We start from the raw sequence: 23045 nt of genomic DNA, 5'->3' as shown, positions 1-23045 counted from the left end.
GGGGAGAGTCCTGTGCTTTTGTGTTCAGCCCCAGTTACTGAGCGGTTGGCTTATGCCATGGAGCAGGGAGATCTCATGAACCTGTACCTTCTTATTAAACCTACAAGTGTCAATACTTTGGAAGTCAATGGCCTGAGTCAGCACAGCAGTTACGTGTGATGTAAAACCAATGCTGAGTCATTTTAAATAAGTGTTTGGGCTCACTTATTTTTCTTGTAGTGTTACAGAGTAAATAGCACAAAACTCACAATCTTGCTGGTTTTGATTGTTGTGTAACCCATTATTGTCTTGTCCTCTTGTTTGCATTCTGTTTGCAACTCACAATTCTTTAGTCTTTTATTTTATGGTGCAATTTCCAAACAGCTTCCCTTGACTGTGTTTTCAGAGTTGATGGTAACCACACACAGCGTTTGAGGTGACTGTGTTAACAGTACACAGCATAAAAGCAGAATGGCTTCCCATGTTATCCCACAATGTTTCTTTAATAAAACCTTCCATCACAGAGTTTCATTTTGTGGTGCATAGGGGTTTTTGTACTAGTTGTACTTAAGAAATTAACTTGGACAGTTGCAGTGCCTGTGTACAAATTGTTCTGCCTTGGGCAGCCTGAACAGTTTGCTTTCTTATAGCACATGATGCTTGAGAGAGAGAGAGGCAGGAGTGACTAATTTCCCCATTTATTGAACAAACTTCCTGGGACTAAACTCTCTTCAGGTTCATGTGGGAAAAGAATTCTTTATTTTCAGAACAAATAATACAAGAAGTAAGTCAACCCTCATCTTTGACAACCATTTTTAGTTCTGGACTGCTTGTGGCTGGAAGGATAGTAGGAATCCAGGGGGTTTCAGTGTGTTAATCTAATGGTTTAGTCACGTGAGTTAGTTGAGTGAACTGTAGCTGAAATGCATTTTAGGTGTTGTCAAGCACACTTGCAAACGGAGTTGGAAGATTCATGCTGCTGTGCAGGCTAAGATGAATGGGCAAAGAGAGATTTTGGTTTTGGTTCTTACTAGAGACCTCAAACAGAGATAACCTGTCAAAAATTACAAGACCTAAGTGTTCAGGGAGAGTGTACTGATGCTGAAACTTTAGATCAGCAAAGACTCTGGATGATGTGCCTGGATAGCTATGCTGAACCAAGGAGACAGTTTTGTGCAGATTTTGGGGAGAGGGTACTGGTGAGTGTCTGTCCAGCTATGTGGAAGGCACTAAGTTGACTGCCAGGCTCTAAATGAATACAGGGATGAGAGAGCCTTCCATCTCCCGGCTGCCAATTTTAGCTTGGCAGAGGTGAGGAAGGTCTGAAATTGCCATCATCTTCCTGGTGATGGATGAGAAGTGCATCTGTGACCTCAGCATACTTCCTACTAGTCTGTCTCCTCATCATCCCCCTTCCTTCTGCCACCAATGATGCCTACAGGGTTTTTCTCACAAGTTCTTCTTACTGAAAACTGTCAGCCCAAGCGAACAAGGGGGCTGGAGTGTGAAGGCCAAGGTGCTCTTTGAGTGCTGGGGTTTTCTTCGAGGCAAGCTGTCATGCTGCCTGTGTGACACGCTGGTACCATTCAAGGTGTACCTTAGTCTGCCTTTCTGTAGACAAAAGCTCTGCCCAGCTGGCATCTCTCACCAGCACTGCTTTTCTTTTCTGGGCAGAGGAGAATTGAATTGTAGGTGTCTGTGATTTTTATACTTGCAGTCTTCAGGACATTTTGTGCCTGCGCTGGATCCTGTGTTATTCCCAAGATCTTTTGCTCTCCCTCATTTCATTTGCTTCCCTCTTTTTCTTTTTTTAACTTAAAAAATAAAATTGCCTGTCCTCTTAGGGCACACATTGTTCAAGTGGTAACTGTTTGTGCTCAGCCAGGGCATTGGGCTGGATTTTGTATTGCCTGCTGTATTAACTCCTGAAGCTTTGAGGTAACGTGGGGAGGCACTCAGAGGGAGCAGCAAGCTTCATTAACGTGGATTTTGCAGGTATGTGTAGCTGAAGCAAAACTTCATGGAACTGAAGCAGCTCTTTGCTTCTCTTCAGTGAAGCTGTGACCAGAAGGTCACAGTTATTCACTTGTTACTCCTTCATGAGCATTATTGTTATTTGTCCCTGAACAGGAGCTAGAGCAGGCATGGCTGAGTGCTGTAAAGGAGGTAGGTGGTTCCTGGGATCTCTAAGGAGAGCACTGATGTTAAAATGAATCCTGTTCGATCTCAGGGAAGGATTGAGCACACCTGGATGTCAGCATTGTTTGAAGGGCATTTGAGTGGCATCTGTGAGATGTGTTTGGTTGGTGTCAGGTCAGTGTCTGGCACGCGTTTGCCCTCTGTCACTTTTGGGCCCTATAATGAGATCACAGGTGTGTTTGGTTCAGTGAGGCTGACCTTGCCCTAGGTCAAATGTGAGGCTTGTGGAGATGTTTTGTACAGGTGCAGCTGCCTTTGCTGTGGTTTATACTGTACTTGGACCTGGGAAAGAGAGTGACTGTATTTCCTGAAATAGAGAGTGCTTTGGAATACCTGACCTCCATCTGGATGCTCGATACAAGTTCCTCCAAGTCCCAGTTCCCCTTGGGGCAGGACCTGGTGCTTTTAAAATGGAGTTCTTCAAGCTGTCTCCAACTGGGGCTTCCTAATATGAGGACACCCCAAATCTGATGGTAGTTCTGAAACCCTTGGTCTCGGTTCTGCAAAACGCCGCATGTGTTGTGGTGTGAATGGGACAATGGATGGCCCTTACTTCTGGTGTTTGTTGTCCACCACTGTGCCATGCTTCCAGGGGTGATGTCCTTGGAGAGAAAGATCCTTTCTGCATGCTGCAGATATGCCAGCTCTTAACTGGTTTTACTGGGAGCTGGGTGGCAGCTGACCCACATAAAGATAATTATATATGAAGAGCACATGGCAGCAGCTGCTTTTGTGCATGATACAGTACATAGTGTGCCTGGTCTGATGTCTGAGCCTTGCCCGCACGGTCTGCGTGCATCTTCAACAACCCAATAAAAGCTGATTGCGGAGGAAGGGGTTTTCCCTAGGTTGTAAGTAAGCCTGGGGAAATCAGTTTTACAAAATCAGGGGCTTCTAAGGACTAAAATAGCACAATACCTTCTGTCTCTAACAGCAAGTGAGCAGGAGTGGGGTGAGGGCAGCACTCAGTTGTGTCACTGTGTGCTGCAGGGGTGGATGGTTAACTGAGCCCCGGGAGGACACGAGGCTCTGGCTGAGGTTGGCAGGAGCCAGCAGCAGCAGATGCAGCCCCTTTAAACCTTCCCTATCTCTGGGAAACCTGAGGCTGAACCCCGTGTTACTGCTCGCAGAGGAGCAGGTGCTGCTGTGCTGGGCCTTTTTCTTTGCTCCTGGCACAGCTCCCTGCACATGCCAAGGGTCGTGGCTGGCCCGTGCCAGGCAGCTGCCCTCAACTAAACTGGGAACAGGAGCTCAGAAGTGCCAACAATCAGAGCTGTAAAATGGATGGCTAGTGTGTGACAGTGAAGGTGTTCACGCAGAGACAACCTTAAAGGTTCTTGCCCCCCAAATGTGTGTGTGTATGTGTGTGTATCTCTCTGCTTTTTATTTTGTTAGTATTTTTTGTGTGCCTAGCTAACCTTGAAATGCAGGTGCCCTGTATCAACAACAAGGGAGATAAAATTCACTTTAATGGCTACAGTTATACTTAACGACGTTGAGCCAGTCTGGCCAAAAGAACAACATGTTCAAACTGGCAGTTTACGAGGTAATGTCCTATCAGGCAGCGAGGAAAGCGATGCCTTCCTGAAGACAGTACATTTTATATAGGCAATACAGCACAGATGAAAACAAATTAATTTAAAATCTTTAAAGCAATTCAGATTTTGAGTTGATGTGATGTCACAGCTTGACCCTCTGCCCAAAGATTGTTTTAGTACCATTCGTTGTGTACCAAAACTACTGGTGCCATGGGGCGAGCAGGCTGGCCAGACAAAAGTCTATACCTGCTATTGGGGGGGTGGTTTGGGTGTTGGGTTTTGGGGGATTTAGGGTTTCTTTTTGTTCTTTTAAAACCACCCTGCAGCCTTTTCGTGCTATATCACTGCCAGGTCTGAGAAATTACTTCAGCATTTCTCATGGGGAGAGGGGGTACGTGTCTGACCACGTGGTTTGTGGGTGTTTTTTTTGGGGGGGCGGGGGGTGCAGCTTTTTGGCAGCAGAGAGGTCATGAGGCCTGTGATTAGCTGGCTCCTTTCTGGGGGTGGCCCCACGGTGCATGCCTGGGGTCGCTGCTACTGCCGGAACTGCCTAGTTAATTAGTGATCTGCTTTCACTGGCATGGGACTAGAAAGTGATGGCAGCGGCAGGGAAAGGTTTGAGTTTGCTTTGTTTCACGTTCCACTGTGGTACTGGCTCACTGAAGCCAACACTGGCACTGTAAAGTCTTCTACAGTATTTGTCTCACTCCCTGGAATAAGCTGTTGCCATCTTTAGTACTAGTTAGTTCATACTTGGACTTTGCACTCATATAGGGTAAATTAAAAGGACATAAATTATCTAACCATAAACCAGGTCTTTTATAAACTGAGCAGGTGTGTGTTTGTGTGTGGGGCAGGTGGGGAACATGATGTGTTGGTTTTTTTTAAGGTTTGATTTTTTTTGGCTTTTGGGATTTTTGTTGTTTTGGGTTTTTTTTATACTGTCCCAAGCCCCATACCTAAGGATTGAATTGTAGGGGCAGCTGATCCTGCCAAACCTTGAGCCGTGCAACAACCCTACCCCAACACACACTTTAATCACACCGTCTTTGTTAAAGCCTTGCCTGGCTGTAAACACACAGCAGCGAATGCAACAGCAGAAGGTGCCGTTTGCACTCGCTCCTGCTCCTCAGGCATACCGTGGAACAGGCAAAGGCAGCCACACAGCCCCATCGCCTACCGTCACTGCTGCGGCGTCTGGCAGGCGCAAACACTTTGGCAGCTCGCTCTGCCAGCATCGAGCGTCTCGGTTAGGAAGGCCTCGCCAAGCAGCTCGCTCGGGACCAGGCGTGTTCCGTCTCCTTGCTCACAGACCTCTCTGCCGCAGCAGCAGTACTGGTGGCTGTTGATGGAAGGCACCTGCCGTGTCTCGTCAGGCCCACCCTGCTCCCCAAGCCCATCTCCCAGCCCAGCTGCCTCAAAACTCTGCTGCTTTGGCTCCTGCCTTCCGTGTGCAGCTTCCCCTCCAGCCCTGCAGCATGGGCTGCCAATGGCTGCTTTAACTCCCACTCAGGAGAAACCATTTTTACCTGTAGTTACTATTAGAACACGACCCATGCCTCCTGTGGGGGAGAACCTCCAGTAATAGTGAATACCTTGAACTTTTGGGGTTGCTGACTGGTGTGATCACAGGCACACGTGCCCCAGCCACCTCTGATGCAGCTGGGAGAGAGGGGAAAACAAGTACTCAACTCTCAGGGTTGCAGAGCTGATGTGTAATGGAGGCTAAAGCAGTACCTACACCTGTTTCAGCTGCCTTCAGCAGAGACAGCCCAGGACTGATGAAGGTGTGTGTTTTCTACTTGAAATAGGTGCAGTACTTCTTCAAGATCCTGGACAACTGACAACCTCCATCCTCCCCCCGTGCAAAAGACACACACACAGAACAGTGTGTTCATTCATTTATTTGTCCAATGTTTCAACCTGACTGAAATACAAGATCAACAAGAGCACTGTACTCCTGGCTATTATTACATGTTAGAACATAGAGTTTTGCACTTTAGACAACATTTAACACCATTCTATGGGGTACTGCATTGCTTTTATAAAGTTTAAAATAAAGATTTATTTTCAAACATGTGACTTTGGTTTATTTCATACATTACACTTTCTTGCAGAAAAAATAAAATTGTACAACTGCATAAATATAAAACTCTTCCACCATGAAAATGGTTAAAACATTCAATAAAGACATTAGCACCACAGTGTGCGATGCCTCCAGCAGGAAAAAGAACAAAAAAAAAAGAAAAAAAGAAAAAAAAACCCAAAAGAACATATACAAAGCAAAGAGTTACACACCTATCACCCAGGAGAGTGATAGTCTGACTCGGTCTCTCACACAACGTACTGGAGGATGAGGGAAAAGATGGAGAGAGAGAGAGAGAGAGAGAGAGAGAGAGACAGCATCCGCTACGAAGCACAGTACACAATCATCTATTCTCTTTGCCTTCGCTTAAGTTAGTGTTTGCCCTGCCACCCCTCCAAATAAAATACTCTAAACAAACAAACACCACAGGAAAAAAGTCAGAAGCCGGATGGAGTGCTGTGAAATAGAGTCTCGCAGGTGGGCCTTTCTTCGAAAAGGAACGAAATAATGAGAAGTTATCATGCCAGTTCTAGTCCCATTGAGTATTTACACCTTGGACAGCAAAAGTCTTTGCTCACGAGAAGTAGAAAACAGATACAATACATGGCTTGAAAAATGACCAGAGTATGCACCTATAGTACTGTACACTAAATAAAATACACAAGGCAGCAATACTTAGGGGCCAGAAACACTGCTTACTACGAGTCAGTTATGGAATCATAATTTACAGTAAAAATGGGCATGTCCCAAGGCTCAATTTTGTTTTCTTTTGTCATTTACAGTAGAATAAATATTTTTCGCTATTGCTACACTTTGTTTACATTCTAACCTAGTAAATGCAGAAAGCTAGTGTAAAGCATATAGATTACGTGTAGGTCCCATACGTATGACAGTTTGTTCAAGACTAGTAGGTTTTCTTTTTTGTTCTTTTTTTTTTAATGGGTTTTTTGTTTTTTTAACCTTTTTAAATGGCTAGGAGGAGGAAGGTGGGGGCTGGGATTGGAGGAGGGCGGGGGAGAAGAGAAGTTGTGCTTACAATCAGCTGCTCTTTATGTCAAATTTAATATCAAAGCGTCCCTGGAAGCGGTCTTTGTCGCTGTACTGGATGTTCTGCCCGTAGGCCTTGCACTCCACACGCACCTCCATGTCGTAGGTCAGGTTAGTGAACTGCACGGCCACCAGCGGCTGCAGGTACCGTGGCTGCAGCAGCTTCCCGTAGTAGGGGTAGTACTGCAGGGCGAAGCCGGGGTACCCGCCCATCCCGTAGTACTCCACCGTGCCTATTTTGTCCATGTCGTCCTCTCTCTAGAGGTGAGGGAAAAACAGTAAGGACAAACAATGACAACCCAAACTTTGACCTTTTGCAGCCTGTTCTCCGTGCAGCATCTTCTTTGACCTCTCTTTGGTCACCGCTGATCCTCACGTGGGACAGCACAAGCAGGGTATCCCAGCGGTGGAGGGGATGCTTCAGCACTGGCTAACCAGGAGCTACACAACAGGCACCTCCCAGGAGAAGGGCTTTTTCTTGATTTAAAACCTCAGCCACCTTATGCTTTCAGAAGCCACCACAGCTTCCTGTTGTGATGATGCACTATCTGTCTGTTTTTGACTAAGTTTAACTGTGCCTCAGCTGCTTTAATGCTGCTAAGTAAATACTTCTTCTCTGGAGTCCTTTTATCCAACCAGGAGCTCCAGTACAGCACTTGGCTACTTTTGAGGATACCTTTTACTATCTGGCCCTGCTTGTTACCCCTCCCAGTGAGGGCAGCCCATCATCCGTGGGGTTTTGAGAAACTCCTGTTCCCAAGGAGGAAGAGGATGATATCTCAAGTAAGGGCCACCCACAGAAAGGCAGAGGGGTAGCTACACCCAGAAAAAATGCTTCCAACAGCCTTCCCCTGCAGCTTCCCGACTCTGTTGTATTTCAACTTACCTTAGCGGCGCAGTGCACAGGGATGAGGTACGGATTGTATTTTGGCATAACCTCTGGAGGGAGGCTCTCATTTACCGGAGCCTAGAAGCAACCCAGAACAAAGGGAGGTTAAATACTGGACACTTCTCTGCAGACTGGAGCACCTTTGCAGCAGCAAAGGTCAGCGGTACCAAACATGTGCCATTAACCAGAGTCCCTTCTGTCTCAGTTTCAGAGACAGCGGCTCTCAGTGGCGGTCCTTGGGACAGACAAGCAGTGCTACACAACTAGAAACAGTTGGGAACTTAATCCAAGCAGAGCTGCTGTCTGTTTCTATGCTCTGCCACTGTGGATACCAAGGCAAGCTGTGTTTAGTCCCCATGTTGTCACTGGGGAGGGAAGGATAAAGGCTCTGAGGATATCAGAAAAAGGTGGGAGTGCCAACGCGGATGTTGGTCTTTGGTGTCTTAACAAGTGCAGTGGCTTTCCTTCACAGCCTTGCAAGTCTCTGATCTGCTTCACACACATCTTGCCCAACACCAGAGCTACACATCCTCTGCTGGAGAGTGGAACAAGGAAGACACTGCCTTGGATATGTGCCTCGTTTCTAGATGAAACATGTAAAGTAATTCCATGACTAGATCCTGCTGTCTAACACAAACTGGAGCCCTTCAGAGCTCTGTAGCAAAGAAAAGAGGAATGTGCCAAACCCTTCTTTTGCCCCATCACCAAACGTGCACATTTTACACCACCCTACAGCCACCCCACCAAGCACCAGTGCGTTCCTGCTAAGATGCACCCATTGTTTCCACCCTGCATCAGATGAGCCAAAATCCAACCCGTTCCTTTCAGCACAGGGCAGGCTCCCTTCAAAGAAGAACATTCCTCGCAACTCATTAGCTACACAGCCAGGCAGTGGTGAAGGCAACTCAGCACAACATTTCATTTGCACCCTTTTCCGTCCAGAAGGTGAAGTGGCAGGTGTTGCACACTACCTTATTCAGTAGCAATATTCGATATTTCTTAACAGAAATCTTTAGCATTTATGTGTGTTGGGGGAGAAAAAAACACAACTAAAACCTAGAAGTAAAAGCCATTCCTGTCCTTCAGTGCCGCTGCAGATCTGCCTTCGAGTGCAGCACAGAGCAAGCAGGTGACAGACAACCCACAGCATCTAGGAGACGGCATTAAATAACTGAACAACCTCTTGGTCTTTCTTACAGTAAGAGCTGTGCCTGGTTCTCTAATGTAGTTTACACTCTATAACCTGAAAGTTAATGTTAGCACTGCCTCATTTCAGTGTTTTTAGCAAGGCAGGCAACTCTACGCTGCCTGAGGAAAGGACAGAGTAGATTGGGCCATGACAAGAAGTACTGGTCTTACTACACATACGAGTCAGTCTGCAATAGTCCCACAGAGGCACAAAGGAACTTAAAAAATGGGCTTTATCACTTGATGAAAATACCCTGTGAAAGCAGTTCAGTGAAAGCAGTTCAGTGAGCAGGTACTGGGTACAGAACCAGGAGGAATCCGCACAGTGAGGTTCATTGCTGCTTGTTACCAGCTCTCTGTGTGCACTTTTCATTGCTTTCTCATGAGAAGTGTTTTTAAATCCACAGTTACTGAAATGGTCTCAATTTCTCCTCTGCAGAGAGGGTTTGTCACTCATCTCTCTCCAGAGACACAAAAGCAGGCAGAGCGAATCTGCAGCCAGCTCTTCCTCATCAGCAGCTTCTGCTAGATAGGGAACAGATACTTGCCTTAGGTTTGAAGCCGATAATTCTGTTGAGCTTGATGAGGATGCACGGTTTGCCATCCCTGTACCCAAAGGTCGGATCATTTATTCCAGAACAATTTTCCAGCCATTCACGTTTGAATTTGCAGACTTTCTTCTGGCCCTGGGCATCGCTGTATGGTCCTCTCTCTTTGTAATCGCTAGGTACATCTGTCACAGTAAGGGAATGACAAAAACAACCATATGCAATGTGACCTTCTGGTCAGGAGCAGCCACGCTTAGGCTTCCCTGCATGGTTTGGATTTCCCCCTCGCCCAGCCATGTCAGTGGCACCATCTTCTTGAGGCTGACACCACAGACTTGCCCCAGCCCCCTTCCATACCTGAGCTGGTCCCAGACCACCAAGTTTGCACGGGGTTTTGGTTTTCAGTTGAGGATTCTTCCAGGTGACACAAGAACAAACACATCTGTAATCCACTGGCTCTAATATGATCTTTTTTTTTCCTGGTAGCCTTTACAAGTGGATTCCCCTCCAGTTTTATATGCACATATTATGAGGTGACAGTCTCATTTGTGTTATTATGTATCCTCTATTAAAGGTTAATACCTCACAGATGTTTTGCTGCATTGCATCAAGAGGACCAACCTCCCCCCATCCCCGTCTGGCTTTCAAAAGGGCAAGGTCAACATCACTTCTGAGAGCCAGCTGCAACTTTCTCCAAGTGAAACCTGGGAGTTAACAATGATATAACCCCTACAATAAACCTTTAGGTATGTCCCTGGCCACGTCTGGTCTGTCCAAACTGATTTAACTAGCAACCACATAACCAAAACCTGTCAGTTTAGCAACATGCCTTTGCTTAGGGTAAAAGGAAGAACCAAAGACAGAGACCACCACAGCTCCCCCTCAGCTTCTGATGGAGCTGACATAGAAGCACTGGTCAGAGCCCTCAGCTGCTGGAAACCACGGAGACTTACCCCCACAGTCCTGGAACACTATGCTTTCGGTTTGTTGATCAGCACTGTAGTCCTTTAAGAACTTCTCGAGGTTCTTCACGTATGGCTCAAAACTTTTGGGATCGGAGGCAGTAAAGGAAATTTCTGTCTTTTGTACCTGGGGGACTTGGGTCAGTCCTAAGAAAAGCAAAATTGGGAAGGAAACATTAAGTACAACCTCAGAGCTGCCGTGTCTCTGAGCAATGAAGAGACCAAGAACACCAAGAACGTAACTCATTCAAATAATCTCTATTTTTCAGGCTTCAGGACTTGCACAGAGCAGCTTACGTTCACTAGAGGGGAGGCTCTGCCAGCCTCATATCTGCTCTGTCCAGCAACAGTCTGGAATATTCGTTATGTTTGCATCACTAAGCAGATAAAAATTACAGAACCCTGAAAGGAACCTATAAGTCAAGGTTTTCCTCAAGAAAAACAGTTGTCCACTGGTCCCCTGCCCGCTCTGCCTTCTCCTCAAGGACAGAAGGGAAGCTGTCTTCCAAGGAGGCCAATGACCCAAGTGAGTCCCCCAGACGCCTACTCTTACATATGTATCCTTAACAGGCTGACTTTAAAGCCTACAAAACAGAGGATGCATTTAGGATACATCAGGGCTGTCCCCTCATGTCCACTCGTACAATAAAAGATGAGGCATGGTCACTTTCTGCTGGTTTGCATCCCTGTTGTGTTTGTGTAGTCTCCCCTGGGGGATGCAGGGCAGGAGACCTTTTCTCACTCAGCAAATTCATCAGCCTGATCACTCTCCTCTGGTCTTTTCACTCCATCAGCAGGTATTTCCTATTGCAGAAACAGCCTGCTGAGTTCTGTAACCAGGAGGTAAGCAGGAAATACCACCACACAGGAGACATGTTTAAAAGACTGTGCTAGGTTCTAGGCTGTGAAACTAGCTCTGCTTTTGACTTTGAGTAGATGAATGGAAATCAAATGCATGGAGAAAGAGAAAGGACTAGATACAAGTAAAACTGACAGATAATAAAAGGTGTCAACCCCTTTGCTTTTCGTTATGGGACTTGGAAAGAGTTGCTCTTGCATGATATTTAGGTCACATTTTAATTGAAAGCATCGATGCACAGCCAACACTTTAAACTTCAGTAATGAGAAGGGGAGTTCACGCTGCTTTAGCAGCGGCCACTGTAATTATTGCTTCTGGTCAGGTTGTCATCTTTGTTTTAGCAAGAACAAGGAGCAGAGGGAGCAGCATTTGCTTTGACAACTTTCACAAGCGGCCTATTGCCAACAAGTTCCCCTGGTGCAAAACTCAGGCAGCTTAGCTGGCTGGCTCCAACCCACAAGAGCTTGTGACTCCAGCAATTTTTCCAAAGCCACTTGAGTGCTTTTGCTTAGTCCCTCCTCAAGCCAGCTCACCGTTTCCCACCCCCCCTCCTTCCCCCCCCCCCCCCATTACCCCCTGAGAGTTGGAATTTGTAACCTAGGACAAAGATTAGCTTTGTTCCCCTAAACGCAGCTCCTAGTCACCAAAGATAGCAAGACATCCAGCAAGTACCTCGGGGGTTTCAAGTTTTATTCCAGGAAGCAGCTTTAACCACTCAAAAATCCCTCTGGTACAAACTGATCAGATTTAGAAGCAACTTGCCACTCTCCTGGCAGAATTACATCCTACCCTCCAAAGTTGGTGGCTTTCAAACCCTTCTCAAGCAATTACTTGCTTTCTTGCCTCACAAACAGTTATAAATATATATAAAATAAATAAGCTGGGTTCAATTTTAGTAAGGGACTTCAACCCCATCCTGCCAAACCCTCCTCATGTTACTGCTCAGCTGGGAAGCAGCAGGCTCAGAGTCAATTGAAGTGGTTATCTGGAATCACAGCAACGGCAGGCCAGGCCTTGGTTCCTCTCCTGGATCTGCTTTTTCCAGAGTTCAAGTTACAGGTGTGTCCTTCAAGTGTATAAATATAAAATTCAAGAAAGCTTGGCCCAGGCTTGTTAAGCTTCAGTCAGGCAGTTAAGCTGTTAAGTTTTGCTCAGGACTTCTAAGGCGAAGGCATTCTCCCCTTCAGTCTTTTTGTCTTGTCCAAGGTTATGCATTAAGGCACGGCAAAGGTGGAGGGAAGGTCAGCAACGCACACCCCAGGGTTTAAGAGAAGCCACCTATTAAATATTCCTGTTCTCCAGTTAGGAGAGCCTGGCAACTGGTATGTAGAGTCCCTCTGCCTATGAGACAAGTGACTTGGTTGGGAGCACAGACTCCCATCCCAATCCAGCTCTGTCTGGCAGATTTTTACAGAAGCGCACTAAAGCCCAAGCAGTACCTCTGTGCCACTGTTCCAGCAGCCAGACCAAGAGGACAACTGTTCCTGCCAGGCAGACTCGGCCTGTGGCCATAGCTGGGCCGCTTCCAGACTAACTGTGGGCACTTACAGGTACTTGGACGAGCCAGACTGAAGCAGACTTTGGTGCTGCAGGTGCTTGCTTTGATTAGGACAACAAAGTTGAGATCAACCTTCCCGCTTATGAAGGAAATCTTTGTGAGTATCAAAGACTTGTTATGAAAAATAGCTTTATCCTGATTAAAATCGTATTACTGGCTTCCACCCCAACCTCCCTTCTCACATGCCTGTAACTGACCAGATGCAAAGTACAGATTTATCATTTCCTTCCTTGTTTGCCATCTGTACATCTCATAGCCAAAATATAAAGTTTCAGCACTGTTATCAGGGCAGCATTATCCCTGAGCCCTTCTTAAGCAATCTTGTTTGTTTGACAAGAGGAGGTAGCTTCTGCAGAACACTTCTGGAGCCTTTCAGAAACCTTTTCTCATCCCCCTTAGGGAACTGAAGCAAGTAGGAACAAGAAAGGAAATTACAAAGCTAAGCCACTCCAGTGCTACCTACCAAAGGTTGCTTGACACCTAAGGAAGCATGTGGCTCCAGTAAGTTACAGGGATGAACAAGCCTCTTAGGGGCTTCATGCACATGAGGAGACTATTCATAAGCAAATCCTGTGGGGGGAAAAAGAAAGTCTCAAGTTCTTTCACAGCCAGGAGTCTAAATAACCCTCACCCTATCTTCAGACCATAATCTGTTTGCCATAATCAGTTCTGCATCTCATGCTGTTGCCACAGAGATGCACCATACTCTCATGTGTGGTGATACTGTTCCTCACACATGGAAGAACTGAGTAACTTACTGATAAAATGCTGACAAAACTACTTGAAAAGAATTCTGCAATTGGCTCTCAGAGTGCATTGCTAGAAAACAGGATTCCCATCCTCACTTGACTGACACTGTCCACATGAAAGAGTAGTGATGCCTTGATGTGGTAACAGACACCACCTTCTGTTGGCTTTCTAACTCTAGTGAATGTACAGAGATACCAAAGAAAAAAAAACCCACACACGTAAAGGTGGGTTTTTTTGGCTACAGTTCCATTTCCAAAACACTGTTGTAGATTAAAATCGCATCCATTCAGGTTCATTTTAAACCAGATTTTCTCAGAGACTTTATGATTTTAAGCTGCAAGTGCAAGACCTCAAGAAGAACAGTGTCCTGGGGGTGAAGAGAAAGAAAGTGGAAGTGTGAAGTCAAGCTTGTTACTAGGAATGGTTGTGTAAGTCCATAGTAACCACTTTTGCTTCATCGTGCAATGCTCATTTCCAAGCACTGGATAATCTTGGTTCATGAGTCTGAATGCTCCTGATGACACAGATGACAAATTAAGTGGTCGCTACACTATTCCTATTTACCACCCACCCCCACCAGCTGACTAAATGAGGATAGACTTTAAATGCCTCCATACCAAGCAACATCCTGGCAAGCTTCCAGCAATCCTCTACCTCATCCCTAAAGTGCGAAAAGCAGGTGCGAGTTTGCTACAAATGCAGCAAAATCCTCTTGGCAGGTAACATCCCTGGAACTTGAGACTCAGAGGTTGTATTTTTTTTTTGTTCCCCCAGACACAGGTGCTGAGATGACAAGAGACAGAAGCAGAAAAGCACAGCTTCATGGGAAGCAGCACACACTCCTCAGGGCCTTCCCGCCACCTCCTGCAGCTACTCAAGCCAAATAAGCCAAGTGGGTGAGGAACACACCAGAGCAGCCCTTTCCATGACACACTCACTGCCCAGGCACATGTGCAGGTAGCCAGCATTTTAAGCGTGGAGGGACACCTGAAATCCCCTGGCTTGAGCAGGGATTCTTCCAGCTACCACTTGCTGAAGAAGGGCCTCGGGCAGCGGTGAGCTCTCTGGCCCCAGGGATGGGCCCTGCATTTCACAGGCTGCACACCACGAGATGGCAGGATACACAGCCCAATGTTACTGGGGTGAGGAACGGATGGAACAGAATGGAGTATTTAAAAAACACCCTAACAAACTAAAAACCACTCAGTCTGCTGTGTTTAAGAGGCAGTATACTCATCCTTCCCTCTTAGCAGGGTAAGTCCTCTGTGCTTAAAGCAGAGTCCGAGCCTGCAGCACACGTGGAACTGGGAGCCGAGGCTGTCGCAATGGCAAGGCTGGACAAGAAGGTGAACTGCACTGTCCCTTCCCCCACCCCAAGACAAAGAGGTAAAAAAAAAAGACATTATGGAAAGGTACAAAACTCAGCTTGCCCCAAGCCCTTTATAACATTCCTGTTGGGTTCAATGCAAAAACCAATTAGCATATTAATGACACTTGGCTACAAAAATAGTACTTTATGGCTTTCAGTGTTATACTCGTGTCAATAACTCAATAAAACATCCTGTAGGTTCTGTTGCTGTTATGAAATCTGTTGTATTTCAGAACAAGAATGATATTATAGCAGACCCCACAGCATTTCCTTCTGCAAATACCGAAGGAGAGTGTAGTTTCCCCTTTCCCAGCTGTTTTGGGCTGACACACCAGTGACATACAGAGCACTGTAAATGAGAATAAAACTATATCTGCTATCCTAGAAAATCCAGGGCTATGTTGAGCTGCCAATACAGTTACTTGGCTTGCCCATCTTCCCACAAGAACCAGGAATTAGAATGGCATGACCTCTTATTTTATTTAGTTCATAGTCTGCAGGGATCCTAGATTACAAAAAACACAGGTTTGATGCTCCCCAAATGCAAAAGTGCCCCCACACATGTTGGTTGCCAGAAGACCATTGGTGTTTGCAGCACAGAGGAGAGCTGTACAGGGACTGCTGACCTCCCAAACACAGCGGTGCAGTAACCCACTACAGTGTCCATCTCTCTGGAAGCTTACATTAGAAGGCTATTTTTGACTCTTTGTGGTCTAATGGCTGCTGTACTATAGGACAAGGAACAGGCTTGGTATTAAGAGCCAACCCCCACCACACCTTACCCCTAGCTTGTAGAAAGAGTTGTCACACAATGCCCTGCAAAAGGCCCTGTGCCAGTAACTATCATTATTTCCTTGAAGTTATATGCATGTGCCATCACTGCTTGGTTCAAAACCCTTGTTTATTGGGCTGCCCACTGTCATATAGTCAAGGAGCTGGGTTTTTGTTCCCCTTGATTTCCACATATGTCCTGGAAGCCAATTACAAGGATTCCTGATCGTCTTTTCATTCTTCCTCCGTTTTGATTTCTGTGGTACACACTACAAGAGCGTCTCAAAACTCAGTTCCTCTTTTTGGTTAACGAAAGAAAGAACAGGTCCGAGAAAAACTGGTGCAGTCAGCATGTGATTATGAGATGAATAAAAATCCTCTGCAGGCTAAAAACTTATGAGAACTTTAACCACAGAGTTGCTTTGAAACTGGAATCACAGACTGCTATTGCACAGAAAGCAAACAGCTTGCCTAGAATGAGTAATTATGCGACATCAGGCTAAACAGCAGGTCTGGATGTGACTCAAGATCTATGGGCATCATCGCTAAATGTTTGTTTCACATCTGGTGAGACCACTGGGTTTCAGCCAGGGAAAAACTCATTATCAAAATAACACCTACTCCGCCATTAGCAATGTTGGCTTTTCAGATGAAGTTTCATGGCTCTGGGCAGCATCAGCAACACTTTAGTCTTTCCTGCAAAAGTCAGAGCTTGTGGCAGATGTGGAAACGGTCACTTTCAGCACTTAAGATGGCATTCACCCCAGCCACACTGGTACATTAAGAAGTGCAACACGCTAACACAGCAGTTTCGGCATCTGTCCTGCCTTTTAAAAAGTGCTGGTGGAGAAGCAATCATCTGAAAAAGATGATTTTTTGCTGAGATACAAGACCATTTGGTGACGGTAGCATTCCTTGTGTTGTTGGAGCGGGGAATAAACCCAGCGCTGCACTGCAGACGATGGGGCTGCAAGAAGCCATTGCGACACTGGCTCAACTTCTGTAGCTACAAGCCATCAGCCTCACAATTGTCGCTTAAATACCACTGTTATTAAAAGCTTCTGAACTGTTTTACAGAGCAACTGGAGACAGATCGTTACCGTCCCCAGTGCCAAGCAGCCTCAAGGTCATTTGTAGTGTGGGTGAGCGGTGGTGGCGCAGCTCCCCCGCCACGCTCTGCTCAAACCGTCGCTGGCTGCGGCAGGAGCCAGGCAGCGCAGAGCAGAGCCTGAGTGGGCACAGTGGGCAGCCTGAAGCAAGGGCTACTCACTCCACCTGCCCCTACCCCAGCCAGGCTGCCCACAGATACGGCTCAAGCCATCAGTGTTGTTTTGAGCAGAGACTTTTGTCTTTATTTTTCACTTGATGTGCCATACAACAGCAGCTACAAGACCCACCTTTAACCTCCCTCAATTGAAAGAGTCATTAGTAAGCACTATCGTCTCCTCCAGATCAATGCAGTGGTTAGTTCATGGGTGGCTAATACAATCCAGTAAGCACGCCCAGAATTAGTTCTGACCCCTTGTCTCCCTAGGCACCCCAGTTCCACAAGCAAACATTTTACCTTCATCCCTTCACTTACCCATGAGAACACAGGGGCTGTGAAGAAAGAGAAACTGAACCCAGCCTCTCCATGCAGCTCATTCCCAAGTGAAGCCTCTTAGCCTCACCCCATCACTTCGGTTCAGAGGAGCGATACAGGTTCGAGCTCCTCTCAGATAGGAAGCATCTTTCACATCATGCAACCTTTAATTCTAGCAGGATTTCCTTCAAGCCCCAGTACTGTTAACACAGAAGGCTGAGAACATACCCACCCCCTACAAATGTGTGGCAGCCACAGTGTGCTTATTTCATCCTCCTTCTTGAGGTGAGTAACCAGCCCGCCTCCCCTGAACAGCTTGCACCGAGTCAAACACGGGCCACCTATTTAATTACCTGGAGGTGCCACTCGATCCTGGTATTTGGGCTCAAATTCACTGACGGTGAGCAACATCACTTGGATGGTCCCAATGAATATACCTGCCAGGCAACCGTAGAAGATGACATAGAAGAGGAGGATCTTAACTGCAAGAGAAAACAAACAGGAATCAAATAAATCCCTCAAGGCAGTCAGATTTCAGGACAACATTTCCAGCTTTTGCCACTTGCAAGCAACAGCCCAGCACACTGAATTTCGACAGCAAGTCCTGTTGCAGAGGCAGGTATTTAACAGGGTGATGATGTCCTGATGCAGACAGAAAATCTAAATCACTCCAGTTGTTTGGGGTAGGGGGAGGAGTTGGAAGCACAAGCCCCTGAGAACCTAGAAATCCATGAATCAGGATTTGGGATTGTAAAACGTGAAGATTAAAACACTTTCTTCCATATTGGCTATCTATTGGCTGACCCAGCACTACCATAACACACTGTCACATGTGATGAACTTTCAGCAAAGCAAGTGCCCAACAGCAAAAAGCCAGACTATGGGTGTGCTTGGAAGGACATCCATTCCACAAAGCTCTGGGCTTCAAAGGTATTTCCAGGAAAGCCTGCAGTAAATGTTTTGTTCAGGCTTACAGGTGATTGTATATCCTGATGTCTCCTAGTAACTCAGGCTATTGTCTCTAATAGAGACAATAGGAACAGAATTCAGACCCAAATTAGCTCCAAAACTCAATCTCAAATGTAGGGAAGTACACAGACATGTCACAGTACTGCACGTTTTCCAGCCTTGTGTGACTACAAAAGCACTCCAGCATTGCTCATAGCAATTAAAAAGTGAATTACATAATAATGAGAGATTGTATTTAGTTTTGGTCTAAAGGGAGATGCCTAGAATAATCTGGAGTGTGTGTGTGTGGGGGGGTAGTAGTGAAGAAAAGCCTGGAGACGCAGCATGGCTCAGACTCTGGGTATCAGTTACCAGTTTCTAAGGATTATCTCAACTGATTAACTGCACAGTAACATGCCGTACTAGGCATCACCAGGCCGCCTACGGGAAGGATAAGTCAGCCCATGCCAGGCAACTATATGCTAATCAGGCTGCAGGAACAAGCAGGCCAGTTCAGAGGCCAAAAAGGTCTTGAAAGAGTGCCTGCTTGATCTTGGACTGTCCTCATCTAATCACAAACGAATAAAAGAGGTGGCTTATTTGAAGGTCTCGAAGCAACAAGGGGAGGAAGCAGTAGGTGGAAGCATTCCTCCTGCTCTCCAGCCCCACCATAAAAAAAGCCTCCATCATTTGAGAAGCCTTCCGACAAAAGCAAGCTGTTCTGGTTGTTTTCTTTTCAAGTCTATGAAAGACGGGCAAGCTGGCGGAAGCGCCAGCGAAACAGAGGCAGAGGGACACTGTCAGAAGAGCCCTCCATCCTCTCATCTTCCCAGCGCGCACTGGAGGCAGGGGAGGTAGCCAGGGCCGGAGGGCAGAGCTGGGTGCGGTAACGTGGTGCTCCAGGAGTTAAAAGCACTCTTTGGTATCCAGGCAGCGTAAAGCAAATGGCCGTGACGTCAGGGACGTGTGGAAATTTTTTCCAGAGCACGGTCATAGGAGGTGCTGTTGTAACAAACCAAACACTAATGCTGTTGTCTGCAGCGTAACGCCTTTGGGTTTTGTAACATCAAAAGGCAAACGCTGGGAGGTAGCTTATTTAATCAGGTTCCCAGCCAGGATGCTCTTAACGCCAAAGACACCTTGAAGGTCAAAAGCGCTCTCTGAGGTCTTGGAAAACACACAGCGGGTCTAGCGACCGCACGCAATGGGGTGGAAGGAGACGGCTTCCCGCAACAGGTAGGCTTATAACAGAGCAACGAGATCATCAGCCTGCAGATGGGCTCTGCAAAACGGAAACGAGTCCTGGGCAGAAAGGTACAGGCGCTCAAGGAGAAGGACCTGGTTCAGCCTCCACGTCTGAAGCACTGCGCAGTTGCCTGGTGCCTCGAGAGCAGAAAATACCTATCCATGCGCACCCATAACCCAATTCTGCTCACGTATAGATACAGCAGAAGCCTGCTCTAAGTCCGCCCGCCTGCCAGAGCTAAAGCTGGCAGCTCCGGATGTGGCACCTCCGGTTGATCCATTACAACGGGAGCCGAATTCAACATGGCAAGGGTGGCACACCAGCTGTGGTTGGCAGCAACTGGAAGACTGCCTATTTGCGTAAAGAAAATATTAAAAGCCTCTTAGTCTAAGTGCTGTTTGTGCAGCATCTAATAAACACATCACGAGCATTTAATCGCGAACGCACATATAGCCACTTCCTTCTTGCAGAGACGTTAAAAGCCAATTGTTCTCTCTTTCGACGAGGCAGAAAAAAACCCACAACTCGGCTTCCTTTATCCAGAGAAAGCGGGATGAAAACAGAAAAGCCGCCCTGAAGCCTAAAGCAGGTGATGGCCGGGAGGGCAGGCTCCCCCGACGGCGATGCTCCCGGGCCGGGCCAGCCGCCGGGGAAGGAGACACAAGGACGAGGCGCCCTCGCCAAGGTCGGCCCGCCCCGGGCTCCATCCCGGGGCCGCGTGCCGACGCCGCTTCGGCCCCGGCCCCACCTGAAGGCACACCTAGGCGGGCAGTGCCCCCCGGCCCCCCGCGGGGAAGCGCCGCGCCGGCTCCGGCCCCCTCCCCCGCCGCGGGCCGCAGCCGCACCGCAGCCGGCGGAGGCGGGGCGCCGCGGGGCCGTGCTGCAGTGCCCGCCGCATCGCCGCCGCCCCCCGGCCCGGCCCCGCCGCCCCCGTCCCGGCACTTACACCAGCTGCCCCCGGTGCGGCCCAGCAGCTCCTTCTTCTCCGAGTTCCAGATGAATTTCTTCCAGTTTCCATCGCCGTCCTTGGCCTTCCCGCGGGCCATGGCGAGCGGGCGGGCAGGCGAGCGGCGGAGAGCGGTCTAGCCCTCGGCGGGCGGCGCGGGCAGGCCCCGGCCGAGCTCCTTGCCCCGCGGCACCGGGAAGGTGTGAACGCGGGCGCCCGCCCGCTCTGCGGGGCAGCCGGCGGCGCCGGCCCGGCGGGGGAGGGAAGAAAGGGAGCGACCGGGGGCGGGAAGGAAGGGGGAAGCGCGGGCGCGCTGGAGCGGCAGCGAGGGGAAGCTGAGCGCAGCCCACGGAGCACAGAACAACCGCGCTCCCCGCCTGCCGCTCCCCTTCATATACACCGCCCGCTCCGCCCTGCCGCCGCCGCCTCCAATGGGCGCCGGTAGAGTGCCGCGGGGGCGGGGCCTGCCGCGGGGAGAGGGCGGGCCGCGGCGGCGGGTGGGGCGTGGTGGGGGCGCGTCGCCCGCGGGAGCGGAGGGGCGGTAGCGGGCGGGGGGCTGCGGCACCGGCGCTGGCGTCGGCACCGGCACAAGGCAGTACCGGCGCAGGCGGCACCGACGCGCGCCCCGGCTCTGTCCCGCCGCCGGGACCGCGCGTGCTGCGGCGAGCACCTGCGTGCGCGGGGGGCGCGCGCGGGCAGGTGGGCGGGCGTCGGGGAGGGCGGCGCGCCCCTGCCCGTCCCGCGCTGCGTGCACGCCTGCGTGCGCGGGGGCGCGCGGGCACGCGCCTGCACACCTGTCCGCGCGCCGGCCGGGGCCGCGGGGCGCTGCCCGGTACGTGAGAGCCTCCTCCCGCTCCCTGCGGGTCCCGGCGCCTGCAGAGGCCAGAGCGCTGCCAGCCCCAGGCTGATCGGCCGGGCGCGGAGCATCGTCTTCCTCCCCCCCCGCCCCTCCTCCTCCTCCTCCTCCTCCTGCCGCCGCCCCGCACCAGCCCGCCCGCCCCTCTCTCTCCTCACGGCCCCGCCACGCTCCGGCTGGCTCACGTGTAACATGGCTGCGGAATATTTAATGCAAACGGCGCTCCCTCCCCAGCTCCGCGTTCTGCCGCGTCAGCGTTGGAAGCACCTGCCGGGAGGGGAAAGGAGTGCGGGCAGGCAGAGGCTGCCCCGGGGCCGAGGCTAGCTCGGTGGGGAATGGGACTTGCCTGTCCGCTCGTCTGTCCCGGCGAGGTGCGGCAGGGGTGGAACAACAAGGGCCGCAGCTGCCCTTGCAGGGTGACCTTCAGCGCGGTGCACAAACGCCTCTGTCGTCCCGGAGTCGAGGGGGACGCGGCTGCCGGAGGCGTAGCCCCTGCGGCGGACACCGGCCGGCGCTGCCCGGCCTGACCCGCTGGGCTTTGGGGCGTTCTCTGCGAGGAGCCACCTGCCTGCCCTTGGTCAACAAGGCTTTGGCTGGGCGGCTCCCCTGCGCCCGGGGCCCGTGTCCCCGCTGCTGCACGGCGCGCCGCGGAGCCCGGCGCCGCTCCGCCGGGGCGCCGGGGTTACCGTGTGTCTCGCCGGGGAGGACCTGCGGGAGGTCCGTACCCCAGGGGCCTCGGCATCGCAACCTGGCAGCTGGCCCTGCTGCCCCTCTCTCGGCAACCCTACGTTTGTGCCTTGTAGGAAAACGGGAAAAAGAAGGAAAAGGACATTTAATGCACCATTGTTAATCTGCTCTGTGACCACGGGTACCATTACAGGACAGATAAAGTTTCATGTGTAAATCCAAGCCTACTTGGATTTACCTCTGAACTTCCTGTTTGGTTGCAATATTGTATCCTGTGTATTTTCTTGCCTGTAAGCTAGTGATACATTGTCTCAACTTCAACTCAGTCCATATTTCTTTTTGCCTGAGAAGCAAGACACCACAGAGAAGATGGGCCTTCCCTTGGTAACACCTAGCAGGTGCATGTTCTGGAAGTTACCTGCAGAAATGACCTAGCCTGAAATTGAGAACCACCGCATCAACCAACTGACCAAACAACCTCAGCAGGCCCTTCTCAGATCTGAAGTAGTAGTCTGGCCACCATCACCTCCTACTCTCCCTAAGCCGCTAAGCTAGCAGTCATAATGTGGCACCCTTCTCCAAGTGATCCATGGCTACAACTCAGAACAGACAACTGAAAAACCCACTTTTTTAGGTCATCAGCCTTAGCCCATTGGGTCCACACAGGCCAGGTACCTTCAATGTCCCACCACTAGTCAAGGCAGTGGCTGAGCGTGACCTTACCAACTATCATCAGATTTCCCAAAGCTGCCCAGGCTTGTGGGTTAGAAAGAGGATAGATACCATGCGGGAGGTACAGAGAGGTCATGTACCTAGAAGGCTGTGTGTGTTTAATTGGGAGTATCTGGTTTGCTGAACGCTCCATGATACATTAAGCGTGATCAAAGTAAGCAAGGTGTGCCATATGTATTTCCATCCTAGCTTAGGTGAATCAGCTCTTGCTGCCATTTATGTGATGGGAAAGAACTGGTCAGCTAGATCGAAGAGAACAAGAGGCACTTCTCTCTTCTCCTTGGTGTCTGGTCAGAGATGGTCTT

The 23045-nt window shown here is 49.2% G+C and overlaps 2 protein-coding genes across 2 annotated transcripts in view; one reads left to right on the top strand and one right to left on the bottom strand.

Moving 5' to 3' along the window:
* Positions 1–5741, top strand: part of NME7 (NME/NM23 family member 7) — a 93885-nt gene extending 88144 nt beyond the window's left edge. Inside the window, exon 12 of the mRNA XM_062004731.1 lies at positions 5528–5741. Within this exon, the coding sequence (XP_061860715.1) occupies positions 5528–5560 (33 nt within the window). The 3' untranslated portion in view covers positions 5561–5741. The remainder of the gene's footprint in view (positions 1–5527) is intronic.
* Positions 5605–20822, bottom strand: ATP1B1 (ATPase Na+/K+ transporting subunit beta 1). The gene is made up of 6 exons (XM_062004744.1): positions 20466–20822; positions 17679–17807; positions 10428–10583; positions 9475–9659; positions 7736–7816; positions 5605–7107 (listed from the first exon to the last, which is right to left on the bottom strand). The coding sequence occupies exons 1-6, from the start codon at positions 20563–20565 to the stop codon at positions 6841–6843; spliced, it is 918 nt and encodes a 305-aa protein (XP_061860728.1). The 5' UTR covers positions 20566–20822; the 3' UTR covers positions 5605–6840.
* Positions 20823–23045: the final 2223 nt, after the last annotated feature.

Source organism: Colius striatus, chromosome 1, assembly GCF_028858725.1.
Source record: "Colius striatus isolate bColStr4 chromosome 1, bColStr4.1.hap1, whole genome shotgun sequence".
Classification (NCBI taxonomy): Eukaryota; Metazoa; Chordata; class Aves; order Coliiformes; family Coliidae; genus Colius; species Colius striatus.
The sequence above is the reverse complement of the archived record's forward strand: the minus strand, read 5'-3'. Positions and strand labels throughout refer to the sequence as shown.

Bases quoted from the DNA above. Each gene is read 5' to 3' on its own strand.
- ATP1B1 (XM_062004744.1), bottom strand. From the start codon at position 20,565: ATGGCCCGCGGGAAGGCCAAGGACGGCGATGGAAACTGGAAGAAATTC. The intron at 9,660-10,427 runs GTAAGTCTCCGT...TTACTGTGACAG, and splicing joins AGTGTTCCAGGACTGTGGGG to ATGTACCTAGCGATTACAAA. The intron at 7,108-7,735 runs GTAAGTTGAAAT...CCTCACCTCTAG, and splicing joins CTGTGCACTGCGCCGCTAAG to AGAGAGGACGACATGGACAA.